The sequence below is a fragment of the Jaculus jaculus genome, chromosome 17 (assembly GCF_020740685.1).
Source record: "Jaculus jaculus isolate mJacJac1 chromosome 17, mJacJac1.mat.Y.cur, whole genome shotgun sequence".
Lineage (NCBI taxonomy): Eukaryota > Metazoa > Chordata > Mammalia > Rodentia > Dipodidae > Jaculus > Jaculus jaculus.
The window spans coordinates 17,659,043-17,678,452 of NC_059118.1; the positions used below are offsets into that span (position 1 = coordinate 17,659,043).

Consider the following 19,410-nt stretch of genomic DNA (forward strand, 5'->3'; position numbering starts at 1 on the left):
AAAAAAGAAAATTTCTTTTCCTTAATTTCTCTGAAAATTTGTGTTGATGGTAATCTGCAAAGCACTACCCAGGGAGATGCACTACTTCCTCTTAGTCCAGGTAATGCAAACACCAGTTACTAGAATTGAGAGACCATGTTAAAGGGCTGGAGACAGAAAGAGATATAAAGAAGCTGGACATGGTGGCGTACACCTTTGATCCCAGCACCCAGGAGGCAAAGGTAAGAGGATTACTGTGAGTTTGAGCCAGCCTGGAGCTACACAGTGAGTTCCATTATCAGTCTGGTCTAGTGAGAAGCTATTTCCAAAAAAAAAAAAAGGAGAGAAGCAGCAGTTGTGAAGTTTTGGTAGCATACCCCTGCAATCCAGCACTTGGGAGGTTTGGGCATGAGGCTCACATGTCTGAGGCCAGCATGGGTTATACACCAAGTTTAAGACCCTGTCTCAATCCCATAAATACAACAACAAAAAAAGAATAATGAATATCCTGGGCATCGTGGCACATGATTTCAATTCCAGCATTCTGGAGGCAGTGGTAGGAGGATCACCATGAGTTCAAGGCCAACCTCAGACTACATAGTGAATTAGAGATCAGCCTGGGCTAGATCAAGACTCTACCTCAAAATCAAAAATATCAAAGTAAAATAAAAAAAACTAATGAATATGAAAGCTATCTTTCCCATGCCCTAGCAGCTATAGGAAAATTCATGTCTCAAAGTAATTGCCCAGTGGCCATGAAACAGCACTTGGGAGTGAGGAGACCACTGTACTGTCCCCGCAGGGATGAGAAAACTGAATCTGAGCTTGCAGAATGAAATGCCAACAGCTGTTTATTTCTGAGGTAGAGATCATGACAATAGAACCATCTGCAGGACCACTGAATGGGCTACCTCTTAGCAGGTAGAACATACTGACCAAAACACTGTCCATGTAGTTCTGTGGGGCTAGAAGCTTCTTAGCACTGACAGCTACCCATGATTCTCTCAACACCCATCTGTTATAGCCAGGGGTTGGGACAAATACACATGTCAGAGCCTCTGCTCTGGAAACACAAACAAGGCAAAGCCTTACGTTTCCTCTGATCCTGCACCAGAAACTAAGTACTCACACAAAAATGTCATCCCGAGGCATGATGTGACTTAAACCTTCATCCATTTGGAAAATTTTGTGGAACCGATGATTATACACATTTGTGACCACCATCTAAGAATCAACAGTACAGAAAGATTATAGGATGGCTCAGAGAGCACCTACTCACTAAGACTCAGAAACAGATGGAAAAAAAATGCTGCCTCCAGAGAAACCACCATGTGACCAGCCCCAAAGCTGAGGGCCAAGAAGTGAAGGGGAGCAACATGGCTGTCAGCAGCACTGCCCACACTGACACTGTCTTCCATCAAGTGGTCACCATGCAGAAACCTCTGGGACTTTGTGCAGGGCTGAAATATCCATGACACCCACAGCACACAATGCTGGGAACGGGGTCCTATTCCTGGCCCTCTGACCATAAGTGGTGTGACCCCAATTGAGCAAAGGTCATGTTTCTCCAAACTGGAAGGGACAGCCTAGCTACGGCGTGCACAGCTATGCGAGGTATCCAAAACACACACCAGTCATCACTTTGTGCTGGGCCCCAAAACGTCGCTACCAGGTTGAAAGTAAATTTCAAAGGACCATAAAATGGCCTAATAGATAAAAACCACTGATCACTCCCCCATCTTACGTTTTCTGCAGCAACACCAGACAGCCTGGAAAGAGCCTCGCACAGGTCAGACACTGCTCCCATCAGTGGCACAGTCACACGGTACTGCAAGGAAGAAACAGTCAGTGTGTCAGGAGTGCTCGAAAGGGGTGGGATGACGTGGAAAGGGCAGAGCAGCCTCTCCAGAGGCAGTGCTCAGCTCAGATCCACAGCAAAGCAGCAGAGCCAATAGGAGGAGCACCACTGCTGTGTTCAGACACTGGCATGGAAGCTGGGCCATCTTTCCCACCCAAGCACTGTTTAGTCAAGCTTCCACACCGCCCACGCCCCTGTCCCTGCCCCCAGGTAGGGTCTCACTCTAGTCCAGACTGATCTGGAACTCACTCTGTAGTTCCAGACTGTCCTCAAACTCATGGTGATCCTCCTACTTCTGCCTCCCAAGGTCTGGGATTAAAGGTGTGAGCCAACACACATGGCAGCTTCACTTTTATTATATATATATTTGTTATTTATTTGAGAGAGACAAAGAGGCAGATTGAAAGACAATGGGTGTGCCAGGGCCTCCAGCCATTGCAAACTAACTCAAGACACAGGTGCCACCTCTGGAATTATGTGGCTATTAGAAAACCAAACTCCGGTTGTTAGGCTTCACAGGCCAAGTACGGTAACTGCTGAACCCTCTCTCCAGCCCAAACTTCACTATTTGGAGTAGTTCATTACATCCTTTAAAAAATTGTTAAAGGGACAGGCATGGTGGCACAAGTCTTTAATCTCAGCATTTAGGAGGCAAAGGTAGTAGATGATGATCTTGAGTTCAAGGCCACCTTGAGACTACATAGTGAATTTCAGGTCATCCTGGGACAAAGTGAAACCCTACCTCGAAAAAAAGAAAAATTGTTAAAGGGGGCTGGAGATAAGGCTTTTGCCTTTGAAGTCAAAGAAACCAGTGGCGTATGCATCTGGAGTTCATTTGCAGGGGCTGAAAGCCCTGACATCCCCATTCTCTCTACCTCTTTCTCCCCTCTCTTTCTAAAATAAATAAAAAATAAAATTTTAGCCCAGCATGGTGGCACATGCATTTAATCCCAGCACTTGGAAGGCAGAAGTAGGAGGGTCGCCATGAATTTGAGGCCATCCTGAGAATAGAGTGAATTCCAGATCAGCCTGGGCTAGACTGAGACCCTACCTTGAAAACCCAAAAATAAATAAATAAAAATGAAAATTGTTAAAAATGGTTGGATGTGATGGCGCACACCTTTAATCCCAGCACTTAGGAGTCAAGAGGTCAACAGGATCACTGTGAGTTGAAGGCCAATCTGAGACTACATAGTGAATTCCCAGTCAGCCTGGGCTAGAGCAAGACACTGGGGGGGGGGGGGGGGAGAATTACTGGGTTGGAGAGGTGGCTTAGCAGTTAAGGTGTTTGCCTACAAAGCCAAAGGACTCAGGTTCAATTCCCCAGGAAACATGTAAGCCAGATGCACAAGGTGACACATTCATCTGGATTTCATCCGCTACAGATGGAGGCTCTGGTACACCCATTGTCTCTTTCCCCCTCCCTCCCTCCCTCCCTCCCTCCCTCTTCTTCTCTCAAATAAATCAAATAAGGGCTCGAAAGAAGGCTTAGAGGTTAAGGTGCTTGCCTACAAAGCCAAATGAACCAGGTTCGATTCCCCAGGACCCATGTAAGCCAGCTGCACACGGTGGCATGTGTGTCTAGAGTTCATTTGCAGTGGCTGGAGGCCTATTCTATCATTCTCATACTCTTTCTCTCCTTTCAAATAAATTAATTAAATTAAAAAAATTTTAAATCACATTTTTTTTTAATCATTAAAATTGAGGCTGGAGGTAGGCTGGCTTAGTGAATAAAGAGCTTGCCTACAAGCCAAAGGACCCAGGTTCTATTCCTCGGGACTCATGCAAGACAGGTGCATAAGGTGGCAAATACATCTGGATTTTGTTTGCAACAGCTAGAGGCCCTGGTGTACTCACTCACTCTCTATCTGCCTCTGTGAAATAAATAATAAAATATTTTTAAAAATTGGGGCCGGAGAGATGGCTTAGCAGTTAAGGTGCTTGCTAGCAAAGCCTAAGGACCTAGGTTCAATTCCCCAGTAGCCACATAAGCCAGATGCACAAGGTAGAGCATGTGTTTGGAGTTTGTTTGCAATGGCTGGAAGCGCTAGCACACCCCATTGTCTCTCCATCTGCCTCTTCCTGTGTCTGTCTGCCTGTCTGTCTCTCAAATAAATCAATCAGGTTTTTTTTTTTTGTTTTTTTTTTTAATTGTTAAAAATGAGCTAGAGAAGCCGGGTGTGGTAGTGCATGCCTTTAATCCCAGCACTTGGGAGGCAGAGGTAGGAAGATCGCTGTGAGTTCAAGGCCACCCTGAAACTACATAGTGAATTCCAGGTCAGCCTGGGCTACAGTGAGACCCTACCTCATGAAAAAAATAAAATGGGCTAGAGAAATGGCTGAGTGGTTAAAGGCACTTGCTTCCAATGCCTGGCACATCCGGGTTCTATTCCCCAGTATCCACATAAAGCCATATGTGCCTGCATATGGAATTAATTTGCTTGTAGCAGGAGGTCCATCTGGTGCACTCATTCTAATAGATAAATATTTTAAGAAAGAAAAAAAATTAACCAGTCACACAATGACACATGCCTCCAATCCCAGCACTCAGGAAGCAGAGGTAGGAGGACCACTGTGAGTTTGAGGCCATCCTGAAACTACATAGTACATTCCAAGCCAGCCTGGGCTAGAGCAAACCCTACCTCGAAAAAACAAAAAGAAACTTAGGCTCACAAGTGCTAGGAATACATGTGTAAACCATCACATGTATCTCCTTACCTTTCTTTAGAGATTAAATCAACAACAACAGCTGGGTCTAGTGGTGCATGCCTTTAATCCCAGCAGAGGCAGAGGTAGGAGCGCCATGAGTTTGAGGACACCCTGAGACTACAGAGTGAATTCCAGGTCAGCCTCAACTAAAGTGAGACCCTACCTTGAAAAACTAAAAAAAAAAAAAAAAGAACAAAACAAACAAACAAACAAAAGGCAATGCCAGAAAACTAGTCAATCAATCATTCTGTGAGCCATCAGCCAAAATGGACACAGATCTACTAGTCATGTTTTGCATTTGGCTTGTTCTCAACAAACCCAATCCAGGCATGGCGCCTTACACTTGTAATTCCCAAATTTACAAGTTGGAAACAAGTGAATGATAAATTCAAAGTCATACTTGGTTACCTGGCAAATTTGAGGCTAACCTGGGCTATATGAGACCCTGTCTACAAAAGCTAAAGGCAATAAAAAAGAAAATAATATTCATTTCAGGAACCATTCATCAAGAAAAAAAGATTGGAAAAAAAAAAAAAAAAAACAAACATGTGCTATAGAGATGGATTGCTGGTTAAGGTGCTTGCCTACAAAAGCCAAAGGACCTAGGTTCAATTCCCCAGGACCCACCTAAGCCAGATGCACAAGATGGCATGCTGTATCTGGAGTTCATTTAGGAAAAATAAGAAGAAAGAAAAAGGTTTGCTACAGTGGCATGAATGTAGCATAGAGAAGTGACACCAAGGACCCTCACAGCAGGTCACTAGAGGACAAGGACACACAGACTAAGACTAAGGGGATCCACTGGCAGTCAACAGAGTTTGCAAAGTAGCAGATGAAAGCAATCCCAGCAGGGCCTCTAGTCCACAAGGAATGCCATGAAGGTAAATATTCTGATACCTGGGTAGGTCTGCACTGAGGATCAGCAGGAACCAGGAAGACCTCCATGATTCGATCCTTCTTCAAGGGCAGTGGGAGAGTTAGATAGCAAAATGGGTCAAAAGTCACAGAAACTTTGGTACATTCTGGACAAACCAAAGTAGATCTGAAGAGGCCATGGAAAGTGTCCACAATCACAGAATCATTCCTCAACCTGTGATTCTCCCAGGCTTCCTTTGCCACCACCTGGAGGAAAGAAGGCAGGGTAAGGAGGACAGTCTCAGAATCTCAGTGCTTCATGTCTGTACCTAGTATGACTCACAGCAAATGCTGAGATGGAGTGAGAGGTAAGCTAGAAGCAGCCACTCTACTCATACCACAGGCCAGCTCTACCCTCACAATCATGCTTAACAATACTCCACAGTGGACATTACAGGTCTTAAATTTGGCCAGCCAGGCCAAATAAGCCAATGGGCGCATGACTATTATGGGGAAACCAACCACTCTAATTGGACTGGAGGCCTGCTCCACGTGAGGGCATACATACCTGATACTGAAAACCTATGATGGGGAAGATCATGAGCCCTAACGGTGTAACACCTGCTGGTGTCTAGCTAAATGCATATATTATGTTCACCAAACTGCCTGCTAAGCACTTCACTTAATGCTCATACCCATATATTAACAATACTCTCACTTCTGGTTAGAGAATCTTCTCTTTTCAGATAGCAGTGATCTCTGGGATGACTTGAAAGGTACCATAATAAAGGACACAGTGGCTCACGCCTTTACTCCCAGCACTCGGGAGGCAGAGATAGGAGGACCTCCATTAGTTCAAGGCCACCTGATACTACATAGTGAATTCAAGGTCAGCCTGGGCTAGAGTGAGACAACCCCCCCCCCAAAAAAAAAGGCACCATAATACTGAGAAGTGACAAAGGCATGCTCAGCAACTGAAACATCTCTATCACACCTTCCAAGGCTCAGGGTCCACTGCAGTAGAGGGAGCTGAAAGAATGCATGAGCCAAAGGAAGGGTAGGACTTCTTACAGTCTGCTCTTCCAGACACAAAATGGCCTGTATACCCATGACAGATGGACTGGGATATAGTTCCACAGTAGACTGCCTGCCTAGCTGATTTTCGGACAAGTCTAAATGGGTTCCAAGTTTGAACTAGAACACTGAAAAAGAGAAAAAAGGCAGTAGCCATAGTTAGATCCTCTCTGACTTCTCTACCAGAGTCCACATTCCTTTCATAAGGCAACCAGCACCCTGGAACTAATTACCCACCAACCAGAAGGCTGTCCCCATGCTGCCAGAAGGCAGCCTCTCTGGAAGGTGTTATGTAGACAGTTTCAATGGCATACCTCATGCGGCCGCCCACTGGCATCCTTTGGCTCCAAGTAGGGTTTCTTCTTTACCCGGTTCAGGTCTTCATGCAATCCATCTAGAATGAAGGCTAACAGCTCCTGAGAGTCTTGTTGCTGATAGCCAGAAAACTGAGGGGCAAAACGTCCCACTTGGGTCTACAACAAAAGCAACTACATCAGAAGCCATAATAAAGAACCAGTAAGGGATGGTTTATAGTTAAGGTGTTTGCCTGCAAAGCCAAAGGAACCAGGTTCAATTCCCCAGGACCCACGTTAGCCAGCTACACAAGGGGGCACATGTGTCTGGAGTTTGTTTGCAGTGGCTGCAGGCCCTGGCATGCCTAATTTCTCTCTCTCTCTCTCCCCCTCCCTCCTTCCTTCTCTGTCAAATAAATATAAATTATTATTTTCTTTTGAGGTAGGGTCTCACTCTAGCTCAGGCTTACCTGGAATTCACTATGTAGTCTCAGGGTGGCCTCGAACTCACAGCGATCCTCCTACCTCTGCCTCCCGAGTGCTGGGATTAAAGGCGTGCGCCACCACGCCCGGCTTAAATATAAAATATTTTTAAAAGAAAAAAAAAAAGAACCAGTAAAGTCAAAGAGCAGTGCTCATCAACAATAGCTTTGCAGTCAGTTGAGACATGAGGAAGAAGAGCACCTGGGCAAGTAGCCCCAATTGCTCCTGAATAGACATGCAGAGGGCAGTGGGCCCACTGTAGTAAAGGCTCAGATCAGAGAGCCATACAACCATAGCCTTGCAATCTATACTACTATCCTAGCAGAGGGAAAGGTGACACTGAGATGATACATGTATGACTCTCCAACATCTTTCTCTGGCTCAGAATTAAAATCCCATAATATAGAAATAAGATTTGTGCCCTGCACTAAAGAGCTCTCCTATCCCTAGATAACCGACTATACAGTACTGTTTTCTCCAGCCATCCCTGGAGTATAAACTCCAACCAGCAGCTGCAGTGTCCCCTGGGAGCTGAGTAGAAATGCTCCACCCAGGCTCAATCAGAAACTCCAGGAATGGGCTCTGTAGTCTCTGTAATAAACCTTCTCAAAGACTGTGTTGCGTGCTACTAAAACTGGAGAAACACTGCTCTACACCTGTCTCATCTAACCACTTACCATGTAAGGTTGTTTATATTTAAATTAATTAAAACTGACAGGAGCTGGGACATGAAGCTTAGTGGTAGAGTGCTTGCCCAGCATGCACAAGGCAATGGGTTTAATCTCCAGCACCAAGAAAAAGTTAAATACAATGCAGTTAAGGCACTTGCCTACAAAGCCAAATGTGATTCCCCAGGACCAACGTAAGCCAGATGGACAAGGTAGGAGTATCACCATGAGTTCGAGGCCACCCTGAGACTAGAGTGAATTCCAGGTCAGCCTAAGCTACCTACCTCGAAAAACAAAACAAAACAAAAATTCGGATTCTTGGTCATATTAAACATCTCAGGCATGGCACTTGAGCTGGTAGCTATCAGACAGTACACATATAAAGCATGTCCGTCAGTGAGAAGTGTTATCTACCCCTAACACCAACACATACCTTCTGCCAATTATTTGTGGATATGGGCTTGAGCCCAGTGTGCTGGCACCGAGTTCTAGTTTATGACTTAGCATATCAACAGTAATTACCTTACATTTACAAGGGATATAATGTGACAAAGGGGATGAAAAAAAAAATCTTTTTGTATGTTTCAAGACAGGGTCTCACACTAGCCCAGGCTGACCTGAAACTGAAGTTTGAGCCCCAGGCTGGCCTTGAATTAACAGTGCTCCTCCTACCTCAACCCCCAACCCCCAACCCCCAAGTGCTGAGAATAAGTTATATGCCACCAAGCCCAGCCACAGCTTCTATGTTTACTTACTATGTGCTTCTAGAAGGTTCTCTGAACCCCAACAATGAGAGGAAAAGAGGATTTCTCAGATTTCAGTATGTATATCTACTCAGCAGGAAAAACATTTAGTGCAATTAAAAAGTCCAAGTTAAGCCGGGCATGGCTGGTGGCGCAGGCCTTTAATCCCAGCACTCGAGAGGCAGAGGGTAGGAGGATTGCTGTGAGCTCAAGGCCACCCTGAGACTACATAGTGAATTCCAGACCAGCCTGGATGAGAGTGAGACCCTGCCTTGAAAAACCAAAAACCAAACAAACAAAAACTCTAAGTTGCTCCAAGGCCTACTGAAGTTCAACAATCTCCTACTCAAATCTCCTGGCTAAGGGACCTAAATGAGAACTATCCTTCACATCACCTTCTGAGAATGTGAACCTACCTGTAACTTAAGAGGTCCTAGCTCAGACTACTACATAGTGATGTAGAATTAGGCTTAGAGAACCTGGATGTAACCTTTAGATCATCATGGAAGTTAAAAACTAAATGTTTATGGTCTGGATTAGGACACTCACCATATGGGCTGGAGAGATGGCTTCGCAGTTAAAGGTACTTGATGGAAAAGCCCAAGGACCCAGGTTCAATTCCCCAGTACCCACATATGCCCAATGCACAAGGTGGCATATGTGTCTGGAATTCGTCTGCAGTGGCTAGAGGGACTGGTGTACCTATTTTCTCTTTCTTTCTCTTTCCTCCCCTCCAAATACATACATACATACATATATCACCACCACAGAACACAGCACTCAGTGGTAGAAAAGGGTCAGTTGATGTTATACTCTGAAGCCCAGATCCTATCTTAATCCCAAAATGAAAGCAAAAGAATGCCTTAACATAATACTACACCAAACCATTCTCCAAGAGGAAAAAAGGAAACATCTTAACCTACTTTGAACATGCGAGGTGCCACATGAGAGTCCCTTCCAGACCACATCTGCTTAATCAGTTCTGCATAGGCCTCTGCAATCTCCCCTTTCATTCCCAGAGGGTTGTCTCTGTTGATTTCAGCCTCATATTCATCCTTGAGAAAGTACTCGGTCAATGGTGCAGTGTTGCTCAGGCACTGAAACAGAACACAGTCAAAACTTATAACCCTCTAATCAGCACAATAAAAAAGAAAAAGAAAACCAAATTCTTTTTTTTTTTTGTTTTTATTATTCTTTCTTAAAAGAGAGAATTGGCACACCAGGGCCTCAGCCACTGAAATCAAACTCCAGACACTTGTGCAACCTAGTGGGCATGTGTGACCTTGAGCTTGCCTCACCTTTGTGCATATGGCTAACATGGGATCTGTAGAGTTGAACATGGGTCCTTAGGCTTTGCAAGCAAGCACCTTAACCACTAAGCCATCTCTCCAACCCAAAAATCAATTTTTTTTTTTTTTGTTTGAGACATGTTCTTAACTCTTAGCCAAAGCTAATCTGTAACTCAGTATGCAGCCCAAGCTGACCTCAAACTCTAGGCAATCCTCCTGCCTTAGACTCTCATGTGCTAAGATTACAGGCATGAGCCACTATACCCAGCTAAGATAAACCATGTTCCAGAGGACATCTGAAGGTCAACATTCGAAGGGAGGTGGAGACAGGTGAACTCCCCAAAAACTACCACCTAACTAGCCTGGCAAATGCAATGGTAAACAAGAGACTTTGCCTTCCTTGGTTTCCCACCAGGAATAGGTGGTAAGACCCTATTGCTCAAGACTCCACATACTTGGGTTGCAAGGCCACTGAGAAATCCTGCTGGAACTGAGTTGATAACCTCCTCCATGTAGACCAGCTGACAAAAAGCTGGAAGAAGCCATTCTACGTGTAGTTCAATGGGAAACAGAGATACCACCAGTGAAGATACTCAACAGTGGACACTGCAAGCCTTATAATTGGCCAGCCAGGCCAAATGAGCCAACGGGTGCAATAGTGGCATGTCTGTCATGGTGGAAACAAACTGCCCTCCAATTGGACTGGAGGCCCACTCCATGGGGGGAAACACATCCCTGATACTGAAAACTTAAAACAGGGGTAGTCATGAGCCCTAGGGGTGTAACATCTGCTGATGTCTGGAAAAATGTGTATGTTTATCAAACTGCCCAGTAAGCACTTCTCTTAATATTTATACCCTTATATTAACATTCCTCTCACTTTGGGTAGAGAATCTTCTCTTTTCAGATGACAGTGACTTTGGGACGACTCATAAGGTATCATAGTGCTGGAAAGAAGTGACTGGACTACTGAGTAACATCTTGATCACACCTTCCAAGACTCAGGGTCAGAGGTGGCGCAAAGAATGTAAGAGCCAAAGAAGAGTAGGACTCCTTACAAGGTGCTCCCTCCAGACACAAAATGGCCTGGATATCCATGACCTCACAGTGCCTGACACTACCTACACAAGACCATCATAAGAGGAGGAAAAGACCATGACATCAAAATAAGAGACTGACTGAGATGGGGAGGGGATATGATGGAGAATGGAATTTCAAGGGGGAAGGTGTGGGGGGGAGGGTATTACCATGGAATACTTTTTATAATCATGGAAAATGTTAATAGAAATTGAGAAAAAAGTAAAATAATAGGCTTGGGGGCTAAAAAAAAAAAAAAAAGAGAGACTCTGCCTTAAACAAGGTAGAAGTTGAGGACAGGCAGCTAACACTATTCTCTGACCTCCACATGCACACTGTAACATGCACAGGCCTTGAGAGAGAGAGAGAGAGAGAGAGAGAGAGAGAGACAGACAGACAGACACACGGAGGGAGAGACAGACACACACACACACACACGCCAAAAAGAAAGAAAAACAGTACGAAAAAAAAAAAAAATCTCAGGCTGGAGAGATGGTTTAGTGTCAAGGCAGTTGCCTGAGAAGCCTAAGGACACATGCTCAACTTTCCAGGTCCCATGTAAGCCAGATGCACAAGGTAAGACAGGTGTGCAAGGTTGCACATGCACATGTTTTTGGAGTTTGATTGCAGTGGCTACAGGCCCTGTCGTGTCAATTCTTTCTCTCATTAAAAAAAAAAAAGTTATTAAAAAAAGCCTCAAGAGATGGCTTAGCAGTTAAGGCACTGGCCTGTGATGCCTAAGGACCCAGGTTCGATTCCCCAGTACCCATATATAAAGCCAGATGCACAAGATGGCACATGCCTCTGGAGTGCGTTTGCAGTGGCTAAAGGCCCTGGCATGCCCATTCTCTGCCTCTTTCTCTCTTAAATTTTTTTTTTTTTTTTTAAAAAGAGTATCTATCAAGCAATATGATTTTGTAGTGTGGAGAGCTCATACATATATATAGTAATAGGACAAAAGCTAATCACTCTGGAAAAACCAACAAAATGACTCAAGCTAGTGCTCTGGGTAACATGGTCATCAGTTCACCTGGACAACCAATCAATGTTATCTATGTAACAAAACTAGGAAAAATTCTAGCCAGAACCAGGTAACGGTTACTCATGCCTATAATCCCAACACTTAAAGAGGACTGTCTGCAAGTTTTAAAATTGCCTGCCAGTTTGAGGCCAGATACATGCACCACCCTTTGCAACTGGTTTAGGTGGGTCCTGGAGAATCGCACATGGGTCCTTTGGCTTTGTAGGCAAGTGTCTTAACTATTAAGCCATCTTCCCAGCCCAATACATATTTTGAAAAAAGTAAAGCTAAGCATACAAAGATATGCTGGAGACTAAACACTGATAAGCCACATAGCAGTGGGAAGTATCCTGGTAGGAGCTCTGAAGCACATAAAGGCGGCAGACCTAGGAGAAGATCCACTTAGCAGTTAACTCCCAACCAACTTCAGCAGTTGGCAAAAGTGCTGTCTACCTGCAAAGCAGAGTTCATGAAGCAGGTGTTTCCCAGGTTTCCGAGTCCACAGAGGCCAGGCTGTATATGCGACGATGGAGGATCCTGACAATTATACGAAGCAGAGAAGCCAGATGCACTGAAAAACACAACCCACATCAGCAATGAAAGCAAGTGCTACACACGTCCACAGGATGCCTCTAGACGCTCTGCTGGGACCTTTAACATGAGTCTGGCCATACCCGCATCACGTGAATTCTTCCCCTGCTCTGGCCCTCCACACCTGCCCCTCCCTCAACCTGACTGGTCAGCAGCAGGTGGTAAGCACAGCCTCAAAGGGAGAAATGCTACTTGAATTTTCCTCTTTTAGGTCTTGCAAATGCTAATCTTATATTCTTCTTTAAGAGTGACTGCCAGAGATTTTGGGGAAGAACATTCTGGGTACCAAGATCAAGAGCTTAAATCTGCCACCCACCAGGCCACACCCAGATTTCCCTGGGTTTGAGGTTCATACTACACTTTCCCTCCTCACTTTCTTCTGCCCTGCCTATATTTTGTGGCATATAACCTTAAAATACTTGAAGAAAGAACATAGCCACCAGAGGGGGAAAAGACAGGGCTCTCCCACAGTTGAAAACTGTTACCTTATAGCTGCTATATGGTCAGCCCACCCCTGCACAAATACTGTCAAACACCCTCTCCCCTCCTCCAAAACCATCAATGAATTAGGCTGCACATAAAACATTAGCTAGCAGGAGATAAGCAAGGTAAGACAGAACAAGGAGGAAGCTTACTTTACTGTGGGTAGGAAAATGAGTGAGAAGCCACATGCAGCGTGTTTCCACCGGGATGAGCATCCAGGCAATGCTGAGAAGGACTCAGGGAAGGAAAGCCAACTCAAAGGGCCTGCTCTTACCCCCTGCTGACACCGGAACTGTGCATCCCAGAGGTGTTAGTGCTATCACCATTTGCAATAGGAGAGGCAGACACTGAGGAATAGGGACTTGCTGATGATTTTGGAGAGGTAGTAAAATTTCTGCTAGGCGCAGTGCTTGATCTGAGAAAGAGAAGCAGAAACAATGCTACTGACTTTTTGCAAAGTGCAGGCTCCATGTAATGCCTTAAATCTTTTCTCAAGCTCATGTCTGCAATCTCAGTACTAAGAAGACAGAGGCACTGTGAGGCAAAGTTTGAGGCTAGCCTGATAATCACAGAAGAGAAAAGGAAGGAAGAATTCGCTGTACTCAGTTACTTAAACTGCAAAAATCTTTTCAAACTGCGAAATAAATTTTCTTTGAGTCTCAAAATTGGTCTTTCTGTCTCATTAGTCCACATGATCGCTACGGAACCTTGGTGCAATAAACCACAAGGGCAATATTCAGGACCTAAGAGTCCAAGAACTCATGACCCACACCTTTCTCCCACTTGGCCATCATGCCTAGACTACGTCTGGATTCTGGACCAACCTCCTGTTAGGGCAACTGAGGTGGTACCTCTGGGCTGAGAAGAGGAAATGCCATCACCTCCTTTCCCCAATATCTAACTCAGCACACCATCCAACACAAGGCCCCTCCCTCCCAGGGCAGTTTCCTTCTTTACCTCATAAAATGCTCCCTCTGCCCCTCTTGCTTTTTTTGGCCTTTCTGCTCCCAGGTGCAAGCATCTCCCCCTCCCCTTCCTTATACAAACACAACACTTCTCTTTCACTTTATTATTTTTGTTGATGTTTTTCTTTCTTTTGTTGTTGTTTTGATTTTCGAGGTAGGGTCTCACTCTAGCCCAGGCTGACCTGGAATTCACTATGGAGTCTCAGGGTGGCCATGAACTCATGGCCATCCTCTTACCTCTGCCTTCTGAATGTTGGGATTAAAGCTATGCACCACCACACTCAGCTGGGCTATATTTTTAATATTTAAATATTTTTACTTTTATTTATTTGGGGGGGGTTGACAGAGATAGAATGGGTGTGCCAGGGCCTCCAGCTGCTGCAAACAAACTCCAGATGCATGCATCACCTTGTGCATCTGACTTATGTGGGGAATTGAACCTAGGTCCTGTGGCTTTACAGGTAAGCACCTTAACCACTAAGCCATCTCCCCAGCCCCTATTTTTATTGTTGTTGTTAGGAGGTAGAGTTTCACTTTAGTTCAGGCTGGCCTGGAATTCACTATGTACTCTCAGGGTGGCCTGGAACTCCCAGTGATCTACCTACCTCTGCCTCCCAAGTGCTGGGATTAAAGGTGTGTGCCACCACACCTGGCTCACCGCCATTTTTTAAATATTTATTTATTTATTTGAGAGAGGGATAAAGAAGCAGAGGCAAAGAGAGGAAAAAAAGAGAATGGACAAGCCAGGGCATTTAGCCACTGCAAACATCTCCAGATTCATGCTCTACCTTGTACATCTGGCTGTATGTGGGTACTAGGGAATCCTACCTGGGTCCTTTGATTTTGCCAGCAAGCACTTTAACTTGTAAGTCATCTTGGCAGCCCTCTCTCTATTTTAAAAATATTTATTTGCAAGCAGAGAGACAAAGAATGAGAAGAAAATGAGCTCACCAGGGCCTCCTGCCACTGTAAACAAACTCCAGACACATAAGCCACTTTGTACATCTGGCTTTATGTGAATAATGGGGAATCAAACCCAGGCTGTGAGGCTCTGCAAGCAAGCAACTTCCCCTCTGCCCCAAGGTAGGGTCTTGTTCTAGCTAGGCTGACCCCTGGATTCCACTCTATAGTGGCAGGGTGGCCTTGAACTCAAGGTCATCTTCCTACGTCAGCCTCTCAAGCATGACAATTAAAGGCATGTGCCACCACACCAAACACCTTTAAAGGTTTTCTATCCGGCCTCATTATTCTAGCCTTCTCTATCTCCCTCTTTCTCATCCTCTCTTACCCATTATAATAAAGATTTAAACAAACAGGGCATGGAGGCACACACCTTTAATGCCCACACTTGAGAAGCAGAGGTAGGTGGATCATTGTGAGTTCCAGGCCACCCTGAGCTAGAGTGAGACCTTACCTCAAAAAAAAAAAAAAAAAAGTAATTAACAGAAGAAATGGTTTATCTTGGTGCCTCTATCCTGCCCCCACAATCTAACACAGGGTATCTTAGTTTCATACATGAACTCTAAGCTTCTCTGAATGTGCACACCTGTAATACTAGCACTTGGGAGACCAAAGGAAGATGGGATTATGGGACTATCCAGCCCACCCTGAGCTGCCCAGCAAAGCTCCATAAACAAACTAGTTAGCAATAACCTTGTACTTCAATATTTTTCATTTTTTTGTCATTTATTTATTTATTATTTTATTTTTTATTTCAGAGAGCAAAACAGGCAGAGAGTTAGAAGAGAGGAGAGGGGAGGGAAGAAAGAGAAAAACAGGGCTGGGGAGATAGCTCAGTGATTAAAGGATATTGCTTGCAAAGCCTGCCAGCCTAGATTCAGTTCCCCAGTATCCACATGAAGCCAGATGTACAAAATGGCACGTGCATCTGGAACTCACTTGCAGTACAATAGGATACATGCATACTTTCTCTTCTCTATTCCCAAATAACTATTTAGAAAACCAAAAAAAAAAAAAAAAATCAAGGTTGTGGTCAGGCTGTATTCTCTGGGGGAGGCACTTCTAGAGGTTGCTTATATCCCCAACACATAACCAGTGGAGGTTTTCTCACCTTTCATCACCTTGACTCTGCTTCTGGCTCTCTCCCACTCTGACTCTCCAGCCTCCTGTAACTCAGGCTGGCCTCAAATTTGGTAAGTAGCAGAGGATGGCTTTGAACTCGTCACCTTCCTGGGATTACAAGTATATGCTACCACACTTTGCTCTACTTCATCATCTTGTTATGAATAAGCAACCAGGATTACAACTGGAGTTTATGGCTGAGATTCAAGGGGTCTGATAAACCCTTGAATATGTGCCAAATGTTTTATGTTTGCATAGATGGCTCACAGAATTCAGTTTTCCAGTAGGTTATGAGCCCATCAAGACCTGACTGTCCTCATACTGAAGCAGACACACAATTTCCCATTTTACAGCATAAGAAAAAAAATCACTTCCTGCCCCTTTCTAAGGACATACACAATTTCACACATCACATGATTATCTCCTGAGGTAACTGCCTAGAGTCCAAGTTTAGTAACTGAACAATTCCCCTTGCATTCTCCAAGAAAAACAATGCATAACAGGCCTGGGTGGAGGGGATGGGATTGATCTATTACCTTCAAGTCATGCAAGAAGACCTCATGCCTAAGTGACCCTCTTTTTTCCCCAAAACCTTTCAACTATAGGCAAAAAGTAAAGGAGACTGGCAAAAATAAAGTCATTTCTTGACAAAGCAGCAATGATGCATCCTAAGGCTCTCTCTTCCTCCTTCTCAAATGGAGGCTCATAACCTTCCTGAGACACTCTAACAGGTGTCTCTTACATGACTGCTCACCAAAGGAGGGGACAGGCTTCACCCATGACTTTCCACTCTGGCTGAGAAACTAGTATTTCCACCTAATTCAGAACAATTTATTTAACTACAAGTAACTATGTAAGGAAAGTTTCACTGCTCTATCCATGAGCCCAGCCTCATGGGAGAAAAGGTTTACTTACTTTGACTGAAGGGTCTGCCTGGGCCATGTACCATCTTCATTTTTGGGCTCAATTACTAGCACCTGAGTGAAAGGGGAAATCAAATGAGGAAAGTGCAACCCACCCTATCTCTTACTTAGTGCCAGGAGGTAGGCTGACATACAACCTGGGCAATGCTATTTGTCTGGGCATGGACTAGGCCCTCCTACCTGACCCTGGTAGAGCCCAGCATCCTGGATCGTGTTGTCTAGCTTGCTCAACTGCTCATAGGTGTTGCTCATGTATTTGTTCCAGAGCCGTGTTTCACGCTCTGCAGGGATGTTGAACAGCTTCCGCATCTCCTTCTCGATGGTTGCTGAAACAGGCAAAAAAATATCACTCAGAGTCTGCTTCAGATGCAAGGTTAAAGACAGCTAAGACAAAGCAATGTTCACCTACCCTTTTCAGACGTTCACAAGAGGTCCAGAATCAAAGTTCTGACTTGTGCATGAGTCATGTATGTGATGTGCATGTGTACATATGTGTGTACAGATGAAAGTGCCCCAGGCACACACAAATGGAAACCAGAGAATTTAGGATGTCTTCTTTATCACTAACCCATGTATTTCTTTGGGATAGTCTCCTCGCTCTGAATCTAGAGTTGAGCCCCAAGAATTCTCTCCCTGCTTCCTAAAGGTCGGGGGTTATAGGCATGTATGGTCACAACCAGCTATTTACATGAATGCTATGGAATCAAACTCAAGAATCTTGAGCCCTCTCTTATAAACAGCAAGATCTCTTAACCACTAAGCCATCTCCCTAGCCCTGACTCTCCATTTACTTTTGAATATTTTTAAATTTGAGAGAGGTACAGAAAGAAGTCCAGAGAGGGAGGGACGGAGGGAGGGAGGGAGGGAGGGGGAGGAAGAATGAGAATGCCAGGGCCTCTAGCCAATGCAAACACTAAAAGCATGTGCCACCTTGTGCATCTGGCTTATATGGTTCCTAGAGAATCAAACCTGGGTCCTTAGGTTTCACAGGCAAGTGCCTGAACTGCTAATCCATCTATCTAGCCTTTTGAATTTTTCTTTTAAGTTTTTCAAGTCAGGGTCTCACTTTATCCCAGGCTGACCTGAGATTCACTATGTAGTCTCAGGGTGGCCTCAAATTAATAGCAATCCTCCTACCTCTGCCTCCCAAGTGCTAGAATCAAAAGGTGTGTACCACCATGACCAGCACCTTTTAAATTTTTGAGACTGGAGTTCATGTAGGCCAGGCTGGCCTCAAATTCACTATGTCATCAAGGATGAACTTAACTCCTGATCATCCTGCTTGCCTCTACCCACAGACTGCTGCCAGGATTACAGGCACTGACACCAAGTCCAGCTTGCTATGGTGGTGGTGTATATTTTGGGCTTAAAAAAAAATTGGGGGGGCTGCAGAGATCATTTAGCAATTAAGGCACTTGCCTGTGAAGCCAAAGGACTCAGGTTCAATTCCCCAATACCCACATACACCAGATGCATAAGGTGGCGCATGCATGTGGAGTTCATTTGCAGTGGCTGGAAGCCCTAGCATGCCCGTTCACCCTCTCTCTTGTTTGCCTATTACTGTCTGACACACTCTCAATTAAATAAAAATAAAATATAAAGAAAATATTTTTTGTTTAATTATTTGTGATACCTGGTGCACCTGGCTTTATGTAGGTACTAGGGAATCAAACCTGGGTCCTTTGGCTTTGCCAGGTAGCATTTTAGCAACTAGGCTATCTCTCCAACCCTATTTGGGGCTTAAAAAAATAAAAAGGCTGGGCGTGGTGGTGCCCCCCTTTAAACCAGCACTTGGGAGGCAGAGATAGGAGGATCACAGTGAGTTTGAATTCCACGGAAGCCTGAGCTAGAGTAAAACCCTACCTTGAAAGCCAAAAGAAAAACTTCTTGCCAGGTGTGTACCACAGTGCCTGTTTTTTTGTTTTTTTTTTGTTTTGTTTTTTGTTTTTTAAGCAATCCAATGAATTATATGAGCAATTGGGTAAGGAATATTATCCTTATTTTATATACATATATATCTGATAGCATGTAAAAGTTTCTGAGTTAAAAAGGCATTACAGGCTGGGCGTAGTGGTGCATGCCTTTAATCCCAGAACTCTGGAGGCAGAGGTAGGAGGGCCACTGTGAGTTCGACGCAACCATGAAACTACACTGTGAATTCCAGGTCAGCCTGGGCTAGAGTGAGACCCTACGAAGAGGAGAGGAGAGGGAGAGGAGAGAAGAGAGGAAAGAGGCATTACAGCTGGGCATGATGGCACATGCCTTTAATCCTAGCACTTGGAAGGCAGAGGAGGAGAATTGCCATGAGCTCAAGTGT

General features: G+C 44.6%; 1 protein-coding gene across 3 annotated transcripts in view; it reads right to left on the reverse strand.

Annotated features, from left to right (window-relative positions):
* Usp4 (ubiquitin specific peptidase 4) overlaps positions 1 to 19,410 on the reverse strand; it is a 55,865-nt gene that overhangs the window by 20,062 nt on the left and 16,393 nt on the right. For 2 of the 3 annotated variants that reach the window (XM_045136607.1, XM_045136606.1), the window contains exons 5-13: positions 17,274 to 17,419; positions 17,086 to 17,147; positions 13,398 to 13,538; positions 12,503 to 12,620; positions 9,586 to 9,759; positions 6,790 to 6,948; positions 5,444 to 5,668; positions 1,724 to 1,807; positions 1,109 to 1,203 (exon numbers count right to left, since the gene is read on the reverse strand). In XM_045136607.1, coding sequence (XP_044992542.1) covers positions 1,109 to 1,203; positions 1,724 to 1,807; positions 5,444 to 5,668; positions 6,790 to 6,948; positions 9,586 to 9,759; positions 12,503 to 12,620; positions 13,398 to 13,538; positions 17,086 to 17,147; positions 17,274 to 17,419 — 1,204 coding nt within the window. The remainder of the gene's footprint in view (positions 1 to 1,108; positions 1,204 to 1,723; positions 1,808 to 5,443; positions 5,669 to 6,789; positions 6,949 to 9,585; positions 9,760 to 12,502; positions 12,621 to 13,397; positions 13,539 to 17,085; positions 17,148 to 17,273; positions 17,420 to 19,410) is intronic. The other variant, XM_045136608.1, reaches the window with a different exon arrangement.